Here is a 25,932-nt window from a genome sequence, read left to right as displayed (position 1 = left end):
TCATATGATTTATTTGCACTGCTATATGTTCTTTCTGAAAGCATTAAACGACGACCACCTCAAGAATTCAGACATTTTTGTTTGGTTTACCATATCAAATTATTATTTCATTTAAAATTTTAGATTGCTACATACGAGAATAATTTAATATTACTATCTTAAACAAAAAGTATGAAATCTCTAAATCTCTAGGGAGTGAAGGTATAGTGAGGTCAGGTAATTTATTGGCTTGGGAAATTGTACGTTTTTTTTAATTATCGAGCATCACAGATTTGTTTTTTGGACTCTGGTAACTTAAATTATAATGCGTTTATACTTTTGATTTGTCACCAATTTTATCTAAAAACTAAATAAGAGATAATTACACTCTTCTTTTTTGAGATTTGGTATAATTATAATGTGGTTTGAAAATTTACATTTACTATTTTTTAGGTTTGTTTTCGTAAAATAAATAGATAATTCTATTAGTCAAAATTCACTAAATTCATTGATATTAATTAAAAATTAACTTGTTACTTATTGAAGGTCAAATAAATTTTTTGAGACTACCTTTATAACGGTGTCTTCTCACGTGCATTTACGTGTAAAGATGCATAGTTTTTATGAGTTTGAAATATTTATCTCACAATTTCTTCTCTCCATCTGCGCGCAGTATGAACGTTCATCCATAATCAACTTTGCTGAAATCAACTCCATTCTATAAATAAGCTTTTCAGAAATAACATTTTTATTGTTTAATGATGTCTGCCCATGTTCGGTAATAGTTCAAGTAAAAATCACCTGCTAGATATCATGTGACTTTTCACTTAAATTTGAATATATATATATATATATATATTGTATATCTATACTCCACACAAATATCCAAACTGAGAGTAAGCAGAAAGTACGTAGACACCATGTTCGACCAATTAAGTGCCCGTTAATCTTTTATTAAAATCAAATTTGATCGGACAAAATTAACGTGGTACGTGCTGTGTATATAGCCAATTCAAACTTGATAAAATCTGATTGGAACGAAAAATTTCCTAGCAATAAAATCCAAGCTACAAAAATATGTAATCATTATCTATCTTATAACAAACTATATTAAAGAAAACAAAACAGAACTATTGATAAAAATATTAAAAGGTTAGCTCTAATCAGCAAAAACAAATTAATTGACACTTGACAAATAGACACACACATCCATAGAGAAAAATGTAATTAAGATCCACTAATATAGGGGTTGTGCAGTTTCAATTCAAATCAATTTAAGATTGACAACAAAAAAAATTACAATTCATGAAAAATGACAATTTTGGTTCAAAAAATTCTAATTTGACTTGAACTTGTCACATGTCTTTCACATGACACCTAAAAATTGGGGAATTTTGCCAAATTAAGGTTTTTCAAATCAAAATTGTCAATCTTTTTTTTTATAGATTATATATTTTAATTGAAAATCTCGAATTGATTTGAAGTGGCATTGCCACCACCTTGTGGTAGAATGGACCAAAAATGCGTTTTTGCCCAACAGACATCAAGAATTCGTTGTTAGCTTTTAAGCGATGAATTTGCAATGGAAATGAGTGGTTCCAAATTAAGGTTGTCCATTACGGTAGAGAAGGGGTTTGTGCTAAATATGGAATACTATGATTCATGACCAAGTCCAATGCTAGAAACAGTAGCCACCTTTATCTATTTCTGGTGAGCCATACAGCTGTTTGACAAGATGTATAATAAGAGTACGAAGTTTTTGAAACTACTGTTGTCCAATTTATTTCAACACGTCAAATCATCGCTACGAACATCTTCACACACATACATACATATATATATATATATATAACTCTACTATGTATAACTGTCCAATCTCACTATTTTCATGCTTATGCATTCTGCCCTAAATCCACTTCACAGCCCACCTTAGATTTTCATGTCTCCTCATCTCTTTCAATCATCGCCTATATATATTCCTTCAAACCTTTGCATTGATTCATGACAAGGTTGATTGAAGTCTCTATAATTTGTATGTTCTTGATCTAGGGTTTTTAATAATATTTGTTGTAAATTAGGGTTGTGGAGAAAGGAGCTTCCTTCAGTCCAGTCCGAGGCAGTCTGAGAGCTGAAAACCCAGCTGCTGACTCGTTGGTTCATGAACTCATCATCGAACAAGTTGATGGCGATGGGTTTCTGATCCAACGATGCGGGAGCTGTGTTCAGTTTTTCCTGCCGCGTCTTGGACTGAAGGGAGCTCCCTATTTTTATCCACCATCCCTTAATTTTATGTTTGCATTTTAGTTTCCATCTATGTTTTCTTACGTCAATCCTATGACTACTCAGAATGTGTTGTTTTAATTAGACCAATAAATGAAGTCTCATTTTCTTGAAATGTGAGAATTGCTTTAATACCATGTACCATAATGTTTTTGTGCCTAAATATTTCATGTTTCAGCAGCAGCTAGCACATGCAGAAAAACCACAAAAAACTAAAAGGGTATGACACTGTTCAAAATCTTTGCTCAATTTCACTTATGTACATGCTTTTCTTGCACCAATTCCTTAAACCTAATATTTCTGCGTGAAGCTGCAGGTTGACAAACAAAACTACACAATTTCTCAAGTCCTGATGACGGACAAAGGCTTCTGATCTTCCGAAAATAGACAGAAATCAGGGAAATGTTTAATGAGCCATTTGAGACTAGTTAATGGATTGGCTTCTGTGTAATCAATTCTAGCTTGGAGTATACCATGTTGTGTGTTCTAGTTTGAGCAACATCGATCCAAGGAACCAGTCATGGGAAAGTTATAATCACCTCGTACGTACGTACATATCCATGACAATAATCACGATGAGCCGCCTCCCCGGTTGTATTTATTTATTTATTTTTTCCATCTATAAGGTCTTTTTACAGTCAAATATATACGAGCATTAGATTAGATCTCATCGTTGAAATTTGTTCCCGGGACAATATTTGAGGTCTGATGTATATAATTTGATGTACGACTAGAACTTTGTGTTTATTAATAATCATCACACTTCTTTAAGGCAAACGGACTTTAGGGTGTGGTTGAACAAGATTTTCCTATCCAGCATGAAAAATATCCACTCGTTCCACAATTATGTTTGTGGTGTTGACATCAAAGTCGTAGCTATAATTATTTTTTATTTTAAGATTTTTTTAAAAAATTGAATGTAATTATAATTATATAATTTTAACATTATAATTTTTTAGATTTTAATATATTTTAAAAATTAATTGAATATAATTAATTTATAAAAAACTAAAATTAAAAAAAATAAAAATAAAACAAGGGTGTCATGGCTGACATCCACGACTATGTCAACCACGATTTGATGTCGTGGATAAAGCTCATATTTTTTTAAAAAAATAATTTTTAATCGAGTCGTGGATCACATCCACGACTCAACATATATTTATTATATAATTTATATAAATTATATTTATATATTTTTTAATAATATTAAAATGATTAACTCTCAGTACAAGCCTATCCAAATGAACATGAATGGATGATAAGAAAGATATGCAGGAGATTATCAAAGAGCATATGAATTTTAGTCTCATTGAGTTTGGATCTCTACTTACAGTAGTCTTGGTTTTCTACTAAGAAATCATGAACAGATAAAATATGAATTTTAGTCTCATTGAGTTTGGATCTCTACTTACAGTAGTCTTGGTTTTTTAGTAAGAAATCATGGTCAGATAAAAAAAAGGTAAACACAGGTTGATAATTAACTATCAAGGGATTAACAGAATATATTAATTTGATGGATATTACATTTCGAGTAGAGAGCACTTAATTGACTGCATTAAAGGTGCAAAAGCGTTTTCTAAATTTGATTGCATCTAATTTTTATCAAATTAAGATGAAATGTGAATAAAAAAAAATTACACATTCTCCACACCACAAGAACAATATATATGGAATGTGCTACCAATTGAATTAGTTAATGCACCCCAAATCTTTTAGGGTATTTAAATAGTGTTATATTTTTTCGATTGAGTTACTAACGTTTTGCAAATTCGGTAACCACGTAATCGTAATTTTTAAGCTTTTATCAACTTATTTGTAATTGCAATCTATCAAACATCGCATCCCCCATTAATGCAATCCGTGTACCTCCAGAACAACATTCAACCTTCTAAATATAAAGAAAACAAAATAAAAAGAAAAGAAAAGAGACAATTGCAAAATAATATATATATATATATATAATCTTAATTTAACCTAGCTAAGATGAATCCCATGCAACAAGCCTTTGATTAACTCCAAAAAGTTGATCAACACCACAGCAGTTGAAGTTGGCACACTCAACGCAACTAGTGCAATCATGCCCAAGGCCAGGCTCGGCCTTGTCTCCATCAAATGCCATTGCAACCACATCATTGCATCACATATCATCGAATCATAGTTCGGGTAAACTCGTTTCTCCCAACCCATCCATTCCATAGGCGGCTCGTAATTCCTCTCCATCATCTCCATCTCGTGGATTCTCTTGCGCAGAACGATCATGTTCTCGTCCACGACCCGGTCGTTATAGTTATGGTTGCTGGCCTCTCTCCTCCTCATCGCTAACGTTTTCGTACAGACTCTCGTGTTTCTGTTTGATTTGATTATTCCGATTCTTGAAAATGGTTTAGAACACGAAATTGGAGAACAAAGGGAAGAAGTTAATGGCATGTTTGGTTCGTATATGGAGTGATGGAAATAGGTTTATGGGGTTTGTATTTATAGTTTAAGGAAAGAGTCGTGTGATGGCAACATGTGTGGTCACTAATGTCCTAGGTAATTGATCAATAAACAATGTGGGCAACGTGTTTGGATTGAAACGCGCCTTTAGTTAATAGTAAAAATGGCACGAAGTGTGGTTTGTCGTACGTGTTAAAGAGCCGACATTTGCAATTCGGACATAAAGGAGGTAGAGTGCATGCATCGTGTCGTTTGTATTTTCAAACATAGTGAAATTCTTTCTTCTTTCGTTAATTGCGGCTGCAAGGAGAAAGCTAAAAGTTGTGCTTAATTTTGACGAATTTTGCCGCAACCACGTAATTTGACTTGGGTAATTGGGAGCCGGATTTCCTGGATGTGTCTGGGTTCATGTTTCTTTGCGGATTCGGATGAATTGATGTATGCAAAACCAACTTCGCAGTGCTCTTCATTGCATTTTAATCCAAATCTTTGTACAGTGTTTCTGAAAGGAATACGAAATATCAGTCTTAACGTTGGGTCCCTACTTTCTTGTCATATTATCTGTACTATATATATTAAGTGGGACGGACGTACGTTTTTTAAGGAAAAATTGTAATTTACATCCCATGATTATCCTATTTTTTATTTTAATTCAATTATTTTATGGCTCAATAGATTTAGTCCTACAAATCCAAAAATATAATGAGAAAAAAATTATAAATAGAATGAGTTATGGGACGTAAATTGCAATCCCAATTTATGAACTAAAATACTCTCGAGAGTATCCTTATTTTTTCTACCGTCTCTATAAAATTAAATTTCTAATCAGTAACTTTTTATTAAGGCATATTTAAGTTTGAATTGTAACCAATATATATATATATATATATATATATATATAAATTCAAGGCTGATTTTACTTTATCAGTATTTGGAAGTTAGTGATTTGATCTTTATTCTCTTTTATTTAACTAAATAAATATATAAAAGAAATTAAATCATTCACACAATATCGAATATGTTGCGATTACAATTATGTATAACAAGGAAGTCTTTGAGTATGATATTTAATTAAGATTCTTTTCACTAATTAATAAGACATCTTTTTTCAGTAAAATCATGAAGTTTAATTTGACCAAAATAGATCGTACACTGAATTTGACAAGTTCACACCAATAATCATCACAAATAATCTTGAATTTGCTCTTGCTTCTGGTTAAATATTTCTTCTACAAAACTCCAAAAATGCAAGATGCATGGTTACAAATTTTACTCATTTCCTTTTCTTGTATTAATCACAACATTAATTTTTTTTGTAGTGAGCTGTTTGCAATAGTTTCTACTTTTGTGGTGGAAATAAATTTGTAGAAAAAATTATGAATTAAGTAGTAGTAAAAGTTGAGAGTATTTTGCAAACAAACGTTAAAAGTGAAAAAAAAACAGAGTTGAAGTTGGAGTATTTGAAAAAATAACTTAATATTTGCAATAAGATAATAACATGCAGAAGTTGCTGGGGAGGTGCTTATAACTTTTGGCTTAAATCAACTTAATTTAAGCAATTCAAAAATAGAAACTGCAAGACAAATATACACTTTTCAGCTTATTTAAAGTAATCAGAATAAACACTCTCTAAACAGGTTAAAAGCATAATAAATTATAAAGAAAAAAGCACTCTTTTAAATAATAAACTAACAAATATTTATTTTAAATGATCGCAGACATGCTCGAAGACTTGAATCTAGTAGCAAAATTACTATAATCTCATGCAGTGGAATTTGGCGCCTCTGAATTAAAAGGTGACAACTCTTCATTAGACTCTAATTGATCGGTTTATGTAAGTGATTTTCTTGACTCACAGTAAGAAATATGATTTTTGGTTCTGATTTATTATCATAATTAAAAGTAAAAAATTATGATAAATACTAATTAATTATAATTATACAATAATTACTAACTGTTAGTTTTGTAGACAAGACTAAAACATTACGTACAGATAAAAACCCATAGCAAATATTTTGATTATAGTGAAAATTGATTAATCGTGGTTGAAGCTAAATTTTTGCATTAATTTGGTATAATGATAATAGATAATATTCATTTATTATGATTTTTAAACCATGCATAATCATTGTAAATATGGGAAATAATTATTTTTTTTCTTGTAGTGTGTCAATCAAAACTCAAATTTAAGCAGTAATGAAAAACTTGCATATCTATCTTAATTCATGTATATAAAATATTTTCTACATTACATACTTTCCATATACATACATAATACACATTTAATGATTTAAACATTTATAAATATAATAAAAATCAGATGAAATACGAAATTACATCCTGACATATTGTTCCAGTATACATCGACCTCACCCACAAGGTACGTGTATAATAAAATCCTAACACCCATGCATGCCCTTAGAAAAATGTAGCAAATAGCATAACATCACTGCCAAAGAAGTAGACACACTATATATCAACAGGGCAGCCATCCCCATGACCAAGCTTGGCCTAGTGTTCATCAGCAGTATTTGCAGCAATCCCACTCCTTCAATCACACGCCACTCGTAATTCTTGCACCATACCATCCATTTTTATCCTTAGATTCATCGTAATTTTGCTGCTCTTCCTTCCTCAATATCTCTTGCATTCTAATCCTTAGGACAATCATGTTTTCATCAACGTTGTTGTCCTTGCGCCGCCATTTCCCATCACTACTACCATGAATTCCCCTTTTCCTTGCAGAAATCGAAAAATTCCCAACTCTCTTCTTCCGACCAGATGAAGATTTTCGACACGTTAAATTCCCTGGAAAGGGCAGTTTTAGGTCATGTTGGGTGGTTTGGAAGGAGTTAGTAGCTAACCGCATCGTCTTGATTTTCAAGATTTGCATACTCTTTCAGGCAAGAAGTGATCTTTTGTGGTCTCAAACGCTATTTACTCGATGAGGTCTTAACCTAGCTAGTTGTTAAGGTCGGAGTCTTAACTAGCTATGAATATTTGGATTTTTTATGTTTGTGTCTGATCAAGGGATGGTGTGTATATATATAGATAGATTGAACCAAGTGAAGAACGAGTTGATGATCGATGGTGGATGTATTAAGTGAACATTTTGTGCGTTTGGAATTAATTACGCGGGCTGAAAGTCGTCGCAGTTTGATGGCAAAAGCAGTCCTAATTATCACGATTGTGATGATATTCCAAAGACAATGAATTAATGTTGTCTTGTGGAAAATTTTAGGCTTTTTTTCACTTGGGTTGTTCATGAACACAAGTGAATCGTACAGTCAAAAGGTGGCCATTAAATCCATCATATCAACTATACAACCTTCCTTTCCGCATTTGAGATCTCATTGTTCTTACATAGTGGTAAGATTTAAGTGGTGCAATGTAGGGCGACCCAGATTCAATTCATATGTAATGAGACGCCCATCATACATACAGTCGATTGGTACTTTATACATTAGGTGTAGCATTGAGAAAAACGATAGGGTTGAAGTGTGATCCTACTCAAATTGCACCATGGATTTTGGTCTCCATATTCTTTAACTCACCACATTGCATTTTATAATTTTAGTGACAAATATCCTTAATGCCCTTAAATTTATGATAGAAACTTTAATTTTTTTTTTAAGAATTAACAAAGCTCATGCCATGCACATATTGTTTGCGTCAGAAATTTAATGGGGTTGATAGATGGGACTACAACTGCAAATATTTCGGAGGTATAGGATGCAATGTGGTGCGCTAAAAAATAATGAGATGACCAAAATTGCAAAAAGACTAATTTGTGGGACATAAAATATAATTTTTCCATGTTTAGCATTTTTTAAAGGGTTAATTACACTTAAACCTTCTCTAAAATGCAATTACGCTTTCCCAAAAAAAATTTAATATTACACTTACGCCCCCTACAAAAATTTACAGTTTACACAAGATCTTCTCCATTTAGGATTTGAACGCACAGAAATTACATAAATTTTAATTTTACCCCTCATTTATTCCCATGTGATATATATATGTATATATATATTTACTTGTAAGTTATAAGAGGGTAAATATACTATATAGTCGTTTATCTATTGACTTTTATAAGAGGGTAAATATATATTTTATTACAATTACACTCTTTTGGCTTTATATATTATATTTTTGTCGCCTTACAAGTATAAAAATATATATGACTTAAATATATTTTTAGTCATGTAATTTTGGTATTTTGATATTTTTATCCTTTATCTATCTAAAGTTACAAAATAGTCCCGTTAGTTTTTGACATTTTGCTATTTTGGTCCTTTCGATGCCAGATTTGCAAAAATTCCTGAATAAATTATGTGCCCTTCCAGATTTTGATATTTTTATCCTTCATCTTTTTAGGACATGTAAAAGAGTCCTGCAATTTTCTTATCTTTGCAATTTTTGTCCTTTCCATGCCCAATTTTACAAAAAATTGTCAGAACAAATTAATCAAAATATAGGAGGAAAATTACATTTAAGCCAATGTATGACAATATTCCGGGGAGGCTAATTAATTATGCTGAGCCCCAAAAATTAAAGTAAATATTGGCACCATGATTCTGAAAAATTAGTGCACAAAACAGAGAAATATATAATAACTCATGTTCTAATTATGAATCAAGTTAACAATTATGCGTCCGTTAATGCACCAAAACTCTACTTGTCGGCGCCCAATTCCCAAATACGACAGCAAACGTCGACCTTAATTTGACAGGAAAAAGTTGATTTTATCAATATAATTATGGATTTGGTGATGTGTAGACAATTAAAATTGTCAGTTTTGTCATTTTCTTCAAGGACTTTGATTCCCGTCTACATTAGAGATTTCAAATTCTTGCATCATAAGATCATCATCATCATTTTCGTAGATCATTTCAAAACCTACTCAAAGTCTATAAATGACATTACTCACAAATGCATCCCCCCCCCCGGCTAAAGCATGCATGCCCAATTAATAGTATGGAAATTTGAATTTGAACTGAATTTGGTTGAATTGAGTCAATTATATAACAAATGTAATATTCTTATTATATATGTATAATTCATAAAATATTATTACAAATATTTTAACACAAATATAATGAATATAATATATTTGTTATATTTGAGTTAATCGATACCTGTAATATCATCACAAAATGTCACTAATGGACCAAATCCCATAATTAAGAAACCCATAACCTTAATAGGGATATATTTACGCACTAAAACTGTATACCCCTTATTACAATGTTGACCAAACAGCACAATATTACAAACAAGGATATGAAAACACTAAATACCAAGAAAGCCCCCAACCCTAAAACCATGCTTGGCCTAGCATTCATGAGCAGAATTTGCAGAAGCCCTACTGCTTCAAGTACATCAGAAGTATAAAACTTGTGCCATTTCTTCTCCCACGCCCACCATTTGGAGGGTGGCTCTTCCACCAACTTCTCCATCATCTTCATTTCATGGATTCTCCTACGAAGAACGATCAAGTTTTGATCGACTAGTCTGCCGTTGTGGTGCTTGTCATCTTTACCGCGATGATCAGCGTCCATTTTCATACCAAATATTGCATTCTTCCGAACCCTTCTTATTTGTGCTCTCATAATGGGATTTTGATGCCTCAAATTGCCAAGAAATGAAGAAGGGAATTGAAAACACAGCATCACCAGCTTTTATATATATATATGTGTGTGTGTGTGTGTGTGTGAGAGAGAGAGAGAGAGATGGATATTGGTAGAGAAGAGGGAAGTAAGGAGATGGAGGAGAAGGTTGTGGGCGCTGGGAGAAATTATTAAATACTACACGGGTCATATTAAAAAGGCCAAATCCTTTAATTAGTCCCTCATTTTTTTTATATTCTATTTTAGTCCCTCATCTCTTAAATACTTTGTAACAGTCCCTTAGTTTTATAGAGATCTCACTATGGTCACTGACAATTAAATAACGAAATCTAATTAAACTGAATGGGACATTCCACTAATAGAAGATAAAATCGAAAAAACTCATGCATTATAATTATTTATCAATAACTAAAAAAATATTATATATTCCAACAAAAATAATAATCAATTAGTTATAAAAATGAAAAAGAATATATTAATTGAGATTAATGAAAATTATTTCTGCTATATATTTTTCATTTTAATACCTAAACTTATAATATATCTATTGCATTTGATATTTTTTAATAATTAGTAGTTGTTTTATTAATGCTTTTTTGTTTAGTTATGACATGATTTTTTTAATAATTGGCAAAGTATGAAAGTACATGCATTCTTTTCTCCGTCCATTTTCATTAGATTCCGTTAAATTTAACGATCAGGGATCATAGTGAGATCTATTTAAAATATGATGGACTATACATGATTATACATTCAAAAGATGATGGATTAAAATAAAATAAAAAGTTAAAATGAAGGACTAATCAAGAAATTTGACCTATTAAAATGATATTTTGGTATACCAAAAGAGTTGTTTATATTATAATAAAGTCTTCAGCCAAAAAACACCTATATTAGAATATTGATAAGCTACTAACTATTCTATATATAAAGCAATAAACAATAATTAGTTACTGTAAAGTTTGAAGGCAGTGCAATTAATATTTTTCCTTTTTGGGATGGCATATGCTATGAGACCCCAACACTATTTTTGGTTTTATTTTTAACGTCTTTTGGTGTGTTATGCAGAGATATAGAGAGAAAAACAAAAATAAATAAGCATGTGTTAGAGATAGTGTATATGTTTGATTTTGTTTTTGGAAATAATATAAAATAAGTATGATATGTTTGATATTGTTTAGTGGGAGACAAAAACTACTATTCATTGTCAAATCATGTCGTTTATATATATATGAGTATTATATATTTTTTTTAATTGTAGAGCCTATAATTAGTGTAAACTTATTTTGATCAAAAATAAATGATGTACTGTTTCAAAACTTTTAAGACAAATCAAGGCAAATATTTACCATTCGAGATGGGCCAAAAATGAAACCTAACACTATGCAAAGTTTGGTGCTATTATGAAAAGTTATTGCAACATATGTTATGTACCAATTATTTAAGCTTTCTGAATTCACAGTGTGGAACTGTGGGTGGGGTTCAATTTGTTTGATTAAAGGCATCATTAATTACATCTAAAGCAACATTTTGCTATTGGGCTAAATTAAATTTCAATTTTGTTCCTACTATATTTTTTTTAATTAAAAAATTAAAAATTAAAAAAAAATCAGATGATATGAATAGAAAATTTTTAAGAAATGTACAAAAAAATTATCAACTCTGTCGGTAAAGAATGTCTGAAAATTTAAGAAAAAATAATTAACATAGTTTATAGAAATATTTTGATTAGCTTATCATAAAAAAATAGATAAAAATCTACCAGATCTAACGTATCATACTAATTGTTAGAAAAATTGTTAAAAAATCGAACAAAGTGGATGAAAAAATTCAAAAATTTTGTAAACAAATTATCTAATTATTCCATAAAAAATATACAAAAATTTTAAAATAAATTAATAAAATTATAATTCATAATCCATCAAGGTGTATCAATCAATTCACCATATAGAATAGATTGAAACCTAATAGAATCTATGAATCAAACTAATAGTTAGATGGGTATTAAAATCATATAAGTATTGATACTTTTTTAAAATAATAAAAAATATTTATAATTATATCAAATATAAAAAAATATTAATATATCCTTACCTTTATAATTTGTCTACATGTCTAGTGGGTTCTTCTAAATTACTACATCTGAACAACTACGAAAGTTTCGTCCGCCGTTTAATTAAAATGTAATAATTTACAAGTAAAAAGGTTGCAGCTTTTGCATTACGCCGGAATGGGAGTGTCAATGCTATACAGTACTGATCATATATGAGTAGCTACAATCACCTTTACAAGAAAATTACTCAAATTGAGTTCTAACCACATCAAATCAATTACGGTTTGAGTAGGTTTTGTACAATTAGTACTTTTTTAAATCAAATTAGTTAACATTATATGATAAATATATTATACTCATAATTTAATTAGATTCTATTTGATCGAATTTAATTTTCATTTGATCTTCTTTTTGCTGCAAACATAACGTGAACTGAGTCCACGTACTTTTCCAATAAAAGACAATAAAACTTTAATTAGTACTAATTGGAATACATGCTAGAATGTGGAACGAAACCGTTATCTTTGAATATATTATGTGTATATGTTAAAATAATATATACAATAAAGTTTAGAATAAAGAATTCAATCTACTTTGTGCAACAATTATGCTAAACATGGAAAAAATGTTTATACTCCTTTTGCCAAATCACAGGCTAAGGAGGTCAAGACAAAAGTTTGCAACACGTGCTTAGTAGTTCGTTTTATATACATCAATTTAAATTATTTAATGCTAGACAAGCATAAGAATGTGTAACGTCATAGTGTAAGTGTGAAAACCACTAGAGGAATGTGATCAGCATTTTTTGTGTCACACTTCTCGCCCAAAAAAATGTCTCACTTGACCTTTTAATATTCATACTGTTCTTATTGGCTTAATTTTACCAGCATTTTTATTCTAAGTCAGCATTTTGATTCTACATATCTTTAATTTTCACAATATAGGTGTCGGAGTTCAACCTTCTCATCAATGGAGGTGAACTCTGGTGCAAAAACAAACTGAAAATGCAAAAATTAAAATCAAAATACTATCATAAAAAATTAAGAGCCGAGAACGCCAAATAACCTAAAATAACGAGACCAATAATGCATTAATCCTATATCATCAAGCACTTGTGCATGATGCTTTATTTATCCAGTAAGGCTCAGTTTGGTAGGAAATATTACTTGGAGATGCAAACTCGAAAAATGAAATGCAATTTAATTGTATATCTATACAGTTTTGTGAAACTTCAGATCGAATTGACTGGAGAACGAAACTAAAAAGACCTACTAGCTGAAGTTGTAACACATAATGATGTTTTCTATTTCTCTTATATTTAGTTTCTAGAAATTCAATTTAAAATCTCATCTTATATTTTTAATCTTCTAAAGTAACGATCCGTTCAAGTATGTCTTACTTCAATTCTTGTTATATATTAAATCAGAAATTATCTATATTTCTTACTGTTGTTCTAATGATATGTAAATTTAAATATGAGAAAAATACAAGCAACCCCTATGATATTGCAAATGAGTAAATTACTCCCGTATATAAAATTAAATAGCAATTTAATTTTCTGTATTTTTAAAATACAACAATTTACTCCCCTATGCTTTTTAAAATGAAGCAATTTAACTCCTTAGACGGGGAGCTAAATTGCTTCATATTAAAAAGTACAGAGGGATAAATTGCTATATTTTTTTTATAAGAAGGTAATTTGCTCATTTTCAATATCACAGTGGATAAATTGCTATTCACCCATCTAACAATCTTCATCTAATGGTAAAAAAAAGTTATATTAATCTATCATTCTTTTCATAAATCACGACTTATTGGAAACAAATTATGATCAAAATATTGAGCATAACAAATAATTTCCATCCTATAAACTCATGTTCCTACATATGCAGCTCATACGGTACCTTCGGAGTTTAATACAAGGGTAAACAATCTCCCTTATGTCTGCATTAAAGACCTACTGGACAAACCAAATGCACAAAAAGATCAGGGAGCTGGGAGAAAAATGTTTTGGTAATCATCTCCTTATTCACAGAAATAAGACAAACACAAAAATGTATGTATTTACCAACATTTTTAATGACTCGATAACAAGGCAATCCATCGGAGGTGAAGTGCCTAAGCTTCGATGAGTATTCTGAATACACAAGCACCAGTGCTAAGAATTTCACTATCATTATGTTCTCCTAAAATAGTTCATTAGCTCTGTAAGTTGTATGACTTCTTTATGGGACAGTTACCTCCTCCGAATTAGCACCTGTATGAGATAAATAATAGCAAGTGGCACATCTCGTATTAAGATCATCGACAGCCCAAGCAATTACAAGCCCTCTAAGGTAAAGAGATTAAGTGGTTCAGGGGGAGGAGATTGAAGTGGCTGGTTGGGTTTACCTTGGTCAGAAATGGGAGGTTCGGGTGGCTGGTATGGTTCATCGGGATCACTTTCAAGAGGCTCAAGCTTTACTGGTGTTTGAATTTCATCACAAGGAGGCGGCTCAAGTTGCTGGTACTTGGGTTTGTTTTTCTCCAGGAGAAGGTAAGTGGTGTAATACCAAAATAGTAGTATCCTACTCTGAGCTATCACTGTGTCTCTGATCCGACTGCCTCTGAAGGAGAGTCGTTCGAGTGCCTGCAAAGGGAAGAAAATGGAAAAATCCAGATCGCCTAAACTAGTACTTTGATAGAGAAACTAATACAATCAGGTATAATCTAGAACATCTTGGGGACTTCAGAGTAATGTCAATCTTATAATATTTTGACCATCAAAGAAAGTGTTGGGACAATGAGCAATTCGATTGCCTTTTTGCCTTCAAAAGTCCCAGAGGCATATCTTAAGGAATGTGAGCACTGTATTGGGGCACAAGATCTATCAAGGACATGACACATAATGAGGTCTACTGTTTAATGCCGTTCCAGGTGGTATGTCAAGGTTTTGAGTACACTGGGGATACCAATTAATTATGGTCACTGACAGAGAAAGGAGAATGAATATGGAAATGAATGTAAAGCAGAACCAGGAATTCAGGGATAACTACGCATGCATTTTTATGTAGCCCAAAAGTGGAACAGTAACAAGCGTATGCCGGAGAGCCTGGCAATTGAATGTTAATAAGTGGGAAGCCTTGTGTTTAGCTAACCACAAGAGAAGACAAATGAATTCCTAAAATGGTTCAGGTAAGTAGGATACCAGTAGTATATGCAATAAAGTAATGATCATGTAAGGACAATGCAATTGATGACACGACGACTATTGTCAAGTATTTTGTTCATCAGAATAAGGCAAGAAATGTTAAATTCGAATGTTCATGAAACTTACTTGTTCACCAGACTGAATGTCAAACGAGTTCTGATGATCAAACTCAAGGCCACTGAATTCGTTGATGCAGAGCCCTTGAAATGCCCTGGAAGTAAAAAACCAACAAAGATGGCCACCCTTTCATAATTTTATCAGTGGCGAGGAGAGAATTAACCTCAATAAAATGTCAATAGAGAAACAATAAAGTGCGAATGCAGGTACCATCTGATGAGAGAAACACGAGGAATCCATCGAAAGATGATTGGTGTGTTCTCTGCATTAACGTAGTAGCCTCCAAATACAATGAAAACTGTCATAAGTGATGGACCTAAAGCCAAAGCTGCTTCAGTGGTTGGAACCATAGCCCCAACAGTTAGGCCCATCGCCGATGCAGCAAAGGATTCAGTTGTTACTATTCCACAGAATTTCCCAAATCTGAAAGAAAAACTTCTTAGTCTCATGAGAATACATAATTACCTAACTTAACTAATTCATTGCCAACTCTTGCAAGAAAATAAATTTCCATGTTGAGCTCCAGATATACACTATTGGGATGGAATTGCTTCCACTAGCTCTGACATCTTGAATCTTCTCACTTAAATAATTAACAGAATGACGATGTGCATCTTGGTGACGTAGATTATATAAATCCCTAATTCATGGGCACTTACTGGACATTTTGTAATTATTACAATCTTACAAAACCACACAGAGAGGGTCCTGGACCAAATAAAGATTTGAATGGGCAATCGTATTTTTTTATTGGTTCCTTTGAAGCTAAAAAAATCAAGTGTATTCATTCTGCGATCATACATAAAATATGTGTGCATCCAGATACCATTGTAAAAGATTTTGAGGAGCAATCAATCAGTGGACGTTTCTCATAGGAGTTTCACAGGAGTTGGGCATTGGTTTTATCCAATCATATATGTGCTGTAGGTTCTGAAAAGCTTGGAATCTATTGTAACAGATAAAAAAGTTTTGTTTGGATTTTACTATTTCTTGCTTACTGATTTGTGCTCTGCCACCTTAAAATAAGGCATTGGCAAAGAGACTTTAAAATATCATTCGTATTACCACCAACCCGAGTATTGCCCTATTGTTATCAACACCAAAATCTTACCTTGACATTGTCGGATGAAGACGAGTCATGGGATATAAAATGGTACCAAAGAGCAATGGGAATGCTGCTCCAACAGGGATCTCAGCTAACAATTTAGAGAGTAAATATGGTCCTAATGAATAGGACCCTTTGGCTCTCTCTCTATCGACAATTGCTCGTTCCTTAGGAAAAACACCTACAGTCTTTGTGAGTGCAGCCATTGCAGTGTTTATAGCAGCAACCTGAACAAGAGAACCAAAATGAGGCAAGACATGAGAGACCTAATACAGGGGCAAATGATGCTAATTCATTGCATGTAACAAGTCGTATTCTAGTTAAGTTTAAGCATATACATTCACTTTGGTTAAACATTTGATGAAGGACGAAAAGACTCAAAGTCATTGACACCCTGATTGACAGTAGATAGCACAAACATTCTAGAAAGTGGATGAACACTGTTGTCACTGATCTTACAAAAATGCCAAGGCATAATACATGAATAAACTTGCAAGTGGCACAATCATAACATAGTTACTGTGCATATGCATAAGCACTGAGGTAAACCAGTGGAGAAACTTGAAAGACCAATCTATGAAGCATCTAACCGTTGCCTGCCTCTAACAGTAATTAAAATAGTAAAGAAACCATTAACAGGGATCAAATAACAAGATCTGGAAAAGATAGAAGATGATTTACTTTAAATAATATTTTTGCCAAGTTTAATAATTTCTTGCAAATTTATGGCTAAAAAAAAAAGTTAACCTGACTTTATAGAAATACTGTTCTTTTGTGCCTATAATTGCAAGATGATCTAGGAAGACATACTTAGCTGTATTGCACAGCGATAAGAAAATCAGATGATGTTATAATGACACTAAGGTCAAAATTAAATTCCACGATTCCAAAATCCATCCATGCACCATTCATAGTCCAACATCAGACAAAAGTATGAGTTGAAGTTCAATCGAAGAATCATGTTGGTTAAAGAGAGAAACAGCATGCAACAGCTAAAATAGGCAAATCAAGAAGCAGGACAGGTAGCACTTTCTAAAAGTTAATACTAATTGTTAACTAAGTGGACTTTGCATCAAAAGATAATCTTTCCCAAGATAGTATTAGGTCAACATCAGATTGACCTTTTTGCGATCTATCTGTAACACATCTAACAAAAGACATGCATGACTCTACCAATCAAAGCACTTGCACACCTGAAGCAATCCCATTCTATCTTGTATGGATGTCTGTGATCTTCCCATCCTCCAGAAGACAGAACCAAATATAAGAGCTGATGCTATGGACATCCTTGCTCGAACTTTATTTGTGGGACCATCACGAGAAGCCTATTTTGCACATCAACAGAGAGGGCTAAACATACAAGAAGCAGAACCAATCATCTCGTGTAAATTACAAGTTGCAAGAAATGCTAAAACATGCACTACAAGCAAGATCTAGGTACAGGAGATTGTACATCATTCATGAGCTCCGAATATTTGTTATTGGCTCAAAGAACAGGACTAGGGTTAAACTGGGAAATGATAATTAAAGTTTAAAGTTCATAACTACCATCTACCTTCCAGAAAGAAAAGCTGTCTCATGGATGATGGAAAGAACCAACTACTATAAAGAGACTTGTAAATAACAAAAAACAGAGTGGAATTATACAGAGGTTCCAGGCTGCAGATCTGCATGCTGGTTTAGCCAACTTAGCAATAGCAAAAAAATCCAGTTCATCTTATGTCTATATCACTTTATACCGAGGCACAATTCATTTTGCAAGTTTCCTGATGTGGCACTCATTCATCTTGTTCATCTCATTCCACCGTGCAAGTATATGGTGGAAGTTAGCTTCTGGTTTACATGGACAATGACTCATTTGGACAAAATCACGGTTCTTCAGATGAAAGACTCTACCAAGTTCCTGAGGTTTCTGTGTAATATGACTCTACCAAGTTACTGAGGCTTCCTAGTAACATTACTAAGTATAGATACAATCACGTGTACCTGCATCCAAGCACGTTTAAGAAGTAGACAAAACTGTCTCCACCAATGACCTTTATTTTTGGTACTAGCTTTCTTCCTTAGGTTTGTGCCATCCTTAGGATCCAGCCTGGTGAGTGAAGTTGCATATAGAGTTGAAGACATCTGATCAGCAAATGACTCAACAAGAGCATCTATTCTTTTCTGGGAAGCATTGACACTCTCAGCAGAACTATAGTCTACTGAAATGAGATCCGCCAAGAACTCTGCAGGATTCACATGATCAGGGCAAATATACCTGTCATTTGTGTAGAAAGTCAATCATCGCTTAGTTAGATGCAAGAACTGCCGGCTAAATCCATAAAGCAAATGAACTTTACTGCAAGCAATTATACCCAATCCAAACTGATTGATGAACAGATCCAATTTCTAAAACTTGTAAGCCTCCAAATACGCCAAATGATAGTTCCAATATTTCATCAACAAGACGAAAAGTTCAAAATTTGTAAAAGATACTGTTTTAATATTGCGTACTTGAAAACTAAGTTTAGATCTTCTTGAGAATCAAAGTGCAAGATCTTCGCCATGCATTAAGAAATAGGAGAACGTTTTCCTTAAATGCTACAATAATCAGACATTAGTCTTCAGAACATCATATCCATGCTATTGATTATTCTTTGTCCTCCAGTATATTATATAAAAAGAAACTGAGAGTATATTATCTCTGCTGTTTCAACTAAATTATGAAGCAAATAAAAATCATAAGTTGTTCAAGTCTGAGAGTGAATCAGTCCAGTTACTTTGTTGCAATCATCATAGGACAAACTGGCAGATTTCTATAACAATGTCCATTAAAGAAATTGCAAAAGTTTCCCAGTGGGATTGAAAGAAAAAGGTCAAATTTCAGAAGAATCCAAAGAATACACCACGGGAAGTTCTGTAAATTCACTAAAGGCACATAAGCATGTTTTGAGTGCCCGATGCACCCGCGACGAGAAATTGAAATGATGTAGCGTTTTCAACCAGAAATTAATCCTGTAATTATAATTTGAAGAGGTTATACCATGCTGCACAATAACATCAGTCCATGGAGTTTCAGAAGGAACATGGTTGCCTATGGTAGACCATAGAGCTAGTGTGCCTTCTAAAAGCCCAAATCACAAAGGCTGAACTTACACTTTAAGTCTCAGCATTGACATGAAGCCAATTTCACATGCTTTCAAATTAAAACATTCCCCTGGTGGCTCAAATACCGCATCACTTATCGTAATTGGGTCTTAATATGGATAAAATTTTATATATGTATAATTTTCAAGAACGAAGATCATGAAGACTTTACATTACAGACAACATCACATGAACAAAATAGAAATGGGAAAAAACTCTTGATAGAAATAAAAAGAATACACATATAAACAGAAGAATGTACACAAAAGAAATAAAAATCATTCAACTTAAGTTCCTGAACAATGGAGAGAATAATTACTCGGTCATTCTAATAGTTTAGATGAATAATGCAATGCCCTTACATTGGACGAAATCTGCTCTAAGAAAAAGTTACTCAAAAAAATATGCTTAAGAAATCCTCCTTGCAACAGTAATTAATAAACACTAAATTGGATAGAGACATGCATTCTGGTGTCTAGCATGTAGATATTAGACAATTTTACTGTCATAATCACATTTAAGCGAACAGAATCAGATAACCAACCCGAATTTTGAGAAGTAAGCAAGTGATTCATCACGTGCAGGACCAGCATAAACAAGTGTGCCTTCTGTAAGCAGCACAATGTCATCAAATTTTGCATATACTGATCCTCGAGGCTGGTGTATAGAGCAAATGACAGTATGGCCATCCTGCGCAAGTTGCCGTAGTGTTTCCATAACTTTCTCAGCCTGGAAGGCATCAAGTCCTGGAAGCATTACTCAACTAATTCACACCACAATACTTTTGCATTTATATATCTAATATAGCAAGATCCAAGTAAAATGGCAGGAGAAGAAAGGAGGAAAGGATGCCAAGGGGTTAAACCAGGAACACACAGGATACTTGCAAGGAATTTTCCACCCTGCAGAATTTATATGAGCTATGTTTTCGTTAATTTGACCTCAGATGGTCGCCTTTGTATGGGAAAGGTACGTTGGTAAGAATAGGTTTTGTTTGTCTATAAATGCATAAGCCAAATACACTCAAGCATTGTAGTGAAGTTTTATCACCGAATAATCTTCACTTGCTGAATTGGTTGAATGGTAATACGCATGCAAACATCACCGCTTACAATTTTTTTCCTAAGAAAGTTATTGCACCTAGTTGAGCAAGTAATTTATTAGAGTATATTTTATATGCCCTCTTCCAAATTCAAACAGTATTGCTGTGCCTCCAGGGAAAAAAGAAAAGAAAAAAAGAAAAACCCAGATTACAAGTTTTGCACTTAATCATGAGATCAAAAGAAACTACTGAACCAACTAGCTAAATCAAAAGAAAATTGCGGAAGCAGAAATAACCATGCCTGTTGTAGGTTCATCAGCAAAAATGACAGATGGACTAGCAATCAGCTCGCATGCTAGTGACAATCTTTTCTTTTCACCACCACTTATCCCACGAACTTTTGCATCCCCGACACGTGAATCAGCACAACTGACCTTTTAAGAAATAGCACAAAAATGTATCAAAGCGAAATCAAGTCAGCATTTACTTGCATCAAAGTCTAAGTTCTCGTTGCAACACCAACATATGAGCTTTTACTCGTGGCAGCAATCAGAAAGGTTATATGTGTGTGTGTATTTGTGTGTCTCTATATATAAGGCCAAGAAGATACATGAACTAGTGTACTACAAAATATTAACTGAAATACAGAAGAAAAGCGGCAAGTATTTAGCCAGAACCAATTACCGGATAGCACCAAAATGTATAAAAGGAAAATCAAGTCAATGCTTGCTTTCATCAACATTATAAGTTATCATTATAATATGCCACTATACAAGCCTTTACTTTACTGTGATAACTGAAAGTTTATATGTGTGTGTCTATATATATAAGGCCAGGAAGATTCATCAACGAAGGTATTCAAAAAACGAAAATCAAACTAAACTGAAGAAAATAGCTAATGTTCAGATAAACAATCACAGTAGTGTCCAGTGAGTTCTAAAGTGCAAAAACTGACTTACATCCGCGAAATTCGATCAAAACAAAGTCATGCTTACCAGGCCAAGTTTGAACAAGAGATCATTTACATATTCATCTCTCTCTTCCACCGAAGATATATCCTGCAGCTGGAGTTCAGCAGCAAGAGAGAGTGTTTCTCGAACAGTCAACTGTGAGAAAAAAAGATCCTCCTGCCTAACAAAAGCAGACCTGCAATGACATTTAATCCATCAATTAGCTAACAAAAATTCTCAAGGAGTGAAAATCTCTGAGCCATTTGATGTTGAAGCATGACATACTTGTAAGCTTTATTCGAGAATGGTCGTCCATTGACCTCCAAAAGGCCAGACAAATGTAACCGAGGTGATGCCACTATCTGACCTGCCAAAACATTTAGCAAGGTAGTCTTCCCTGATCCAGATGGACCCATTATTGCAAGTAATCTGCCAGGTTTCGCTTCTCCACTAACATTTTTCAGCAAAAACCGGACCTAACAATAGATAGATCAGGATGCTTTAAAACTTGTCATCGAAATAGTGTTGCATCTATCAAGGTTTGACCCCAAGAGTAAACATGTATAACTAGACTTTCAAAAGAGATCTCAAAACCAAAATGACAATGTTTTACACCAAAGTATAATACCTATTTAAAATACATTAGGTGAATCCCACTTTATCCTGTACTGTGTCCCGGGTACCTCTTATACTCTTAACCGCATCATTAGATTCTCTTGTACTCTTAAAAATGCTTCAACTGCCTTCAAAGACAAGAATCATCTTAGTTTTCTCCCATTGTTTTTAAAGAATTCATAGGGGCTCCTTTCAAATAAATATTAAGAGAAAAGGAGAACCAAAATTCAAACTCTTTTCAGTTGTACACAAAATAATGCATGATATGATATACATATTTACCAAATTACTCCTATTTGAGCATATTCTCATGGCACAATTTTCTAAACCTCAAACTCCTTGCATTCTTCATGTTTAAATAGATGTAACTCAATCGAAGCAAATTTTCAACGAAATGAACCAGCAATATCTTCAAAACTAGTTGGTAACCCGTGCCAAAGCATGGGAGGGTTGTGTTTCTAAAATAAAAAAATAATTCAAATTTTAAAATACAAAAATAAGTTATTGATAATTAATCTAAAATTTAAAATTATTAATTAGTAACTATAGAACTATAAAATATATTAGATATAACACTTAATTTAAATAATTTTACAAATGAATTAATCTTGTAGATAAACATAAACAATGATGCATGTATTAATTTAAATAATTTTACAAATGAATTAATCTTGTAGATAAACATAAACAATGATGCTTGTCCAAAGAGAAAAGAAAATAAAATACAACCTTTTATGTGGGAAAACAGAATTCAAGACGCTATCCAAAGCCAAAGCAAACTACAGGATTATGTTTCTAGACAAATAAATAAATAAAATATAATAATATAAATTTTAAAAAAAACATGAATAATTAATATATATATATAATCCAAAAGTTAAGTTAAAAATAATCAAAACGTATAAAAGTATAAACTTAGTAGATATCACAATGAATTTTTATTAATCTTTTGACAAAAAATAAACAATCATATACTTATTTGAATTCAAATAAAAAATATTTTTTATATGACAAAATAAAAGTCAAAAAGCTATCAAAAAAATGGGGCATATACGAGGCTTACTTGGATTGCCTCACTGTTTCTGTTTTATTGTATGTAAATTTGTACATAACAGCTAAGCTTATAAACACTGATTTTTATTCCCCAGCTCATCTCATTTCCTAATCCCCAAGCTAGCAGTTTGTCTTCCTTCTGGATTACGTAGCATATAAGACACCATCCGCATAATGCTTGATTTTACCTCACGCGAAAATATAACTTACAAGCATTGGAATCATTATCCGATAATATATATACACAGATAAAAGCAGAGACTCTAATGCACTATGTTTGTGAGTCCGAATGTGTATCCACTTACCGATTTGGATGATTTATCCGAAAGCGAACAATTAATGTTGGTCCATTTAATAGTGACCGGCGCAACTTTCCCTTTCACCGGAACGTCGTCCTTTTCTTCCTCATCCTCGGGCAGGCTCTCCGGCAGCAACTCCGGGCCCGGTGCAGAGAAGAGGCGGAGCAGCAGAGCCGCCGCAACCGCCGCCAGTAGCTGCCCCACTCCTCCTCCTCCTCGTTTCCCGCCAATTCTCAGCATCTCTCTTTGCTCTGTGTGCCTGTCTTTGGTTCAATCCACTTCTCAGTGGCTAGTAAGAGATACTTGTGTACGTATGGGGGGTGGATACGACATCGTTTCAGTGGATTGGACTACGGCGTAGTAAGTAGTAACGCTCGGTGTTTGTTGTCAACAAACGGTAGAAAAAATGACGGGTGGGAAATCCGTCTGTTTGATTGACACGTGTCCCTAAGTAGGATAAGATATTAGATTTTCTCCGGATCCGCTTAATACTTGGGTCTTTGAATCCTTGTTAACCCAACGGGCCGGGGCTCCGCTCCACATTCTATTAGGTCGTGTTTGGATAGAAGAATTTGAATCAATGAAAAAATTATTTATCTTTAAGAATTTGAAATCCCAACTCCAAATTCACCAATACGTATTTAGCCTTATATTTTTTATTCATTTAGGGTCGTTTATTTTGTAATATGAGTTATTTAGGTGATAAAATAAAAAAAGCATGTAACAATTATATTATGTTTACTTAGATTATATAAGTAAATTGAATTATTCAATCCAAACAATAATTCGTATAATGCTTTTGAATTAAAAACGAGCCTCTATAATGTAAAATGTACATCTTACTTAGATATATTAAGCTGCTTCTACAATTTAAAATAATAAAAAAAAATAGAGCCTAAACATATACACATGAGTTATGTGTACAAAATTATAACATCTATTTTAATTTTTTTTAAATGTACATAGTATGTATATATAAAATAAAATAAAAAGTACAATAAAATTTAAAATAAATAATTCAATCCTCAAATTAACCTCTATTAAGACAATAATAAAAAGATAAATTTGAGCAATTTCAAAAAAATTAACATCAACTTTTTAGATGAGGAATTTTGTAAATAAATTAAAAAAGATAAAATCGAATTAAGGATATTGCAAGGAGGGTATCCAAAAAAATTAAATTTATATAAATATGAATGAGGATTTACATCTATTTATAATAATTTAATATTTGTTTGCTTTTTTTATATGTATTCTTTAATTTAAACTTTGTTATATAGTCGAATTCATACAAACACCATCATGAAATACTCTAATCTAAATATATTTTTATTTTATCATATATATTAATACGCAAAAAATACCAACTCAAATATATTTTCATTCTATCATATTTTTTACAGGAAATCTTATTATAAAATATATACTAATTTAGACATACTTTCGTTTCATATAAAAGTCGATATACACATAAAAATTTACTTGAAAATATTGAAATAAGTTCCTAGTTTTTTAATGAGAAAAACATTGAATGAATGTTAAAAAAACAATTTATTATTTAATCAACCACGCAGAATTACAAATAAAAGTATTTTCCATATAAAGTATTGGAGTATTTTATTATTTAAATTAAGTTAGGTCTTAGAAAAATGAAGTTTATTCAAGTTTTGACACCGCATGAGAACTGGCAAATTATGTTATATTTTCTTCGAATAAAGTTATCTTTTTGGAAAGTGTATTCGCTGAAGTGATCTCAGACCTCGTCCTACACCTCAGGTGCCTTTTATTTTTTGAAAAAAATATTAATGTCTTTTTATTTTTTAAATAAAAAAAAAAATACTTTGTAATCCCAAAATTCACTGCATTAATATATAGAGAGAATGCAATTGTTAACTTCAAATAAGTTTATCTTTAATATTTTTACGGTATGAGTTATTTTATTAATTGGTCTTTATTAATTGTTGATGAGAATATACGATGCAGTACTAGAAAAGAACCTACATGTCAAAATATTCAAATATGACCAAAAATACCTAACCCTGATTGATTCA

At 32.4% G+C, this 25,932-nt stretch overlaps 2 protein-coding genes and 1 long non-coding RNA gene across 5 annotated transcripts; 1 reads left to right on the top strand and 2 right to left on the bottom strand.

Moving 5' to 3' along the window:
* On the top strand, positions 1,875 to 2,780 carry LOC110011609. Its single transcript, XR_002286633.1, has 2 exons — positions 1,875 to 2,479; positions 2,576 to 2,780. It is a non-coding gene; the product is annotated as an uncharacterized LOC110011609 (long non-coding RNA).
* On the bottom strand, positions 4,013 to 4,703 carry LOC105156331. Its single transcript, XM_011072427.2, has one exon. The coding sequence runs from the start codon at positions 4,687 to 4,689 to the stop codon at positions 4,237 to 4,239; it is 453 nt and encodes a 150-aa protein (XP_011070729.2). The 5' UTR covers positions 4,690 to 4,703; the 3' UTR covers positions 4,013 to 4,236.
* LOC105156263 (ABC transporter G family member 7) lies at positions 14,420 to 24,437 on the bottom strand. Of its 3 annotated transcripts, XM_011072343.2 has the most exons (12): positions 23,888 to 24,432; positions 22,200 to 22,390; positions 21,960 to 22,110; positions 21,266 to 21,398; positions 20,467 to 20,668; positions 18,780 to 19,053; positions 17,987 to 18,118; positions 16,800 to 17,020; positions 15,899 to 16,111; positions 15,698 to 15,782; positions 14,773 to 15,010; positions 14,420 to 14,638 (listed from the first exon to the last, which is right to left on the bottom strand). In XM_011072343.2, the coding sequence occupies exons 1-12, from the start codon at positions 24,119 to 24,121 to the stop codon at positions 14,607 to 14,609; spliced, it is 2,106 nt and encodes a 701-aa protein (XP_011070645.1). In that variant the 5' UTR covers positions 24,122 to 24,432; the 3' UTR covers positions 14,420 to 14,606. The 3 variants fall into 3 exon arrangements, with proteins under 3 accessions (XP_011070645.1, XP_011070644.1, XP_011070646.1); XM_011072342.2 differs by having other exon boundaries at positions 14,420 to 15,010; positions 23,888 to 24,434; XM_011072344.2 differs by lacking the exon at positions 14,420 to 14,638 and having other exon boundaries at positions 14,820 to 15,010; positions 15,698 to 15,814; positions 23,888 to 24,437.

The sequence above is a fragment of the Sesamum indicum genome, linkage group LG2 (assembly GCF_000512975.1).
Source record: "Sesamum indicum cultivar Zhongzhi No. 13 linkage group LG2, S_indicum_v1.0, whole genome shotgun sequence".
In the NCBI taxonomy this organism is placed as follows: domain Eukaryota; kingdom Viridiplantae; phylum Streptophyta; class Magnoliopsida; order Lamiales; family Pedaliaceae; genus Sesamum; species Sesamum indicum.
Note: the sequence above shows the minus strand (reverse complement) of the source record. Positions and strands in the feature narration are given on the sequence as shown.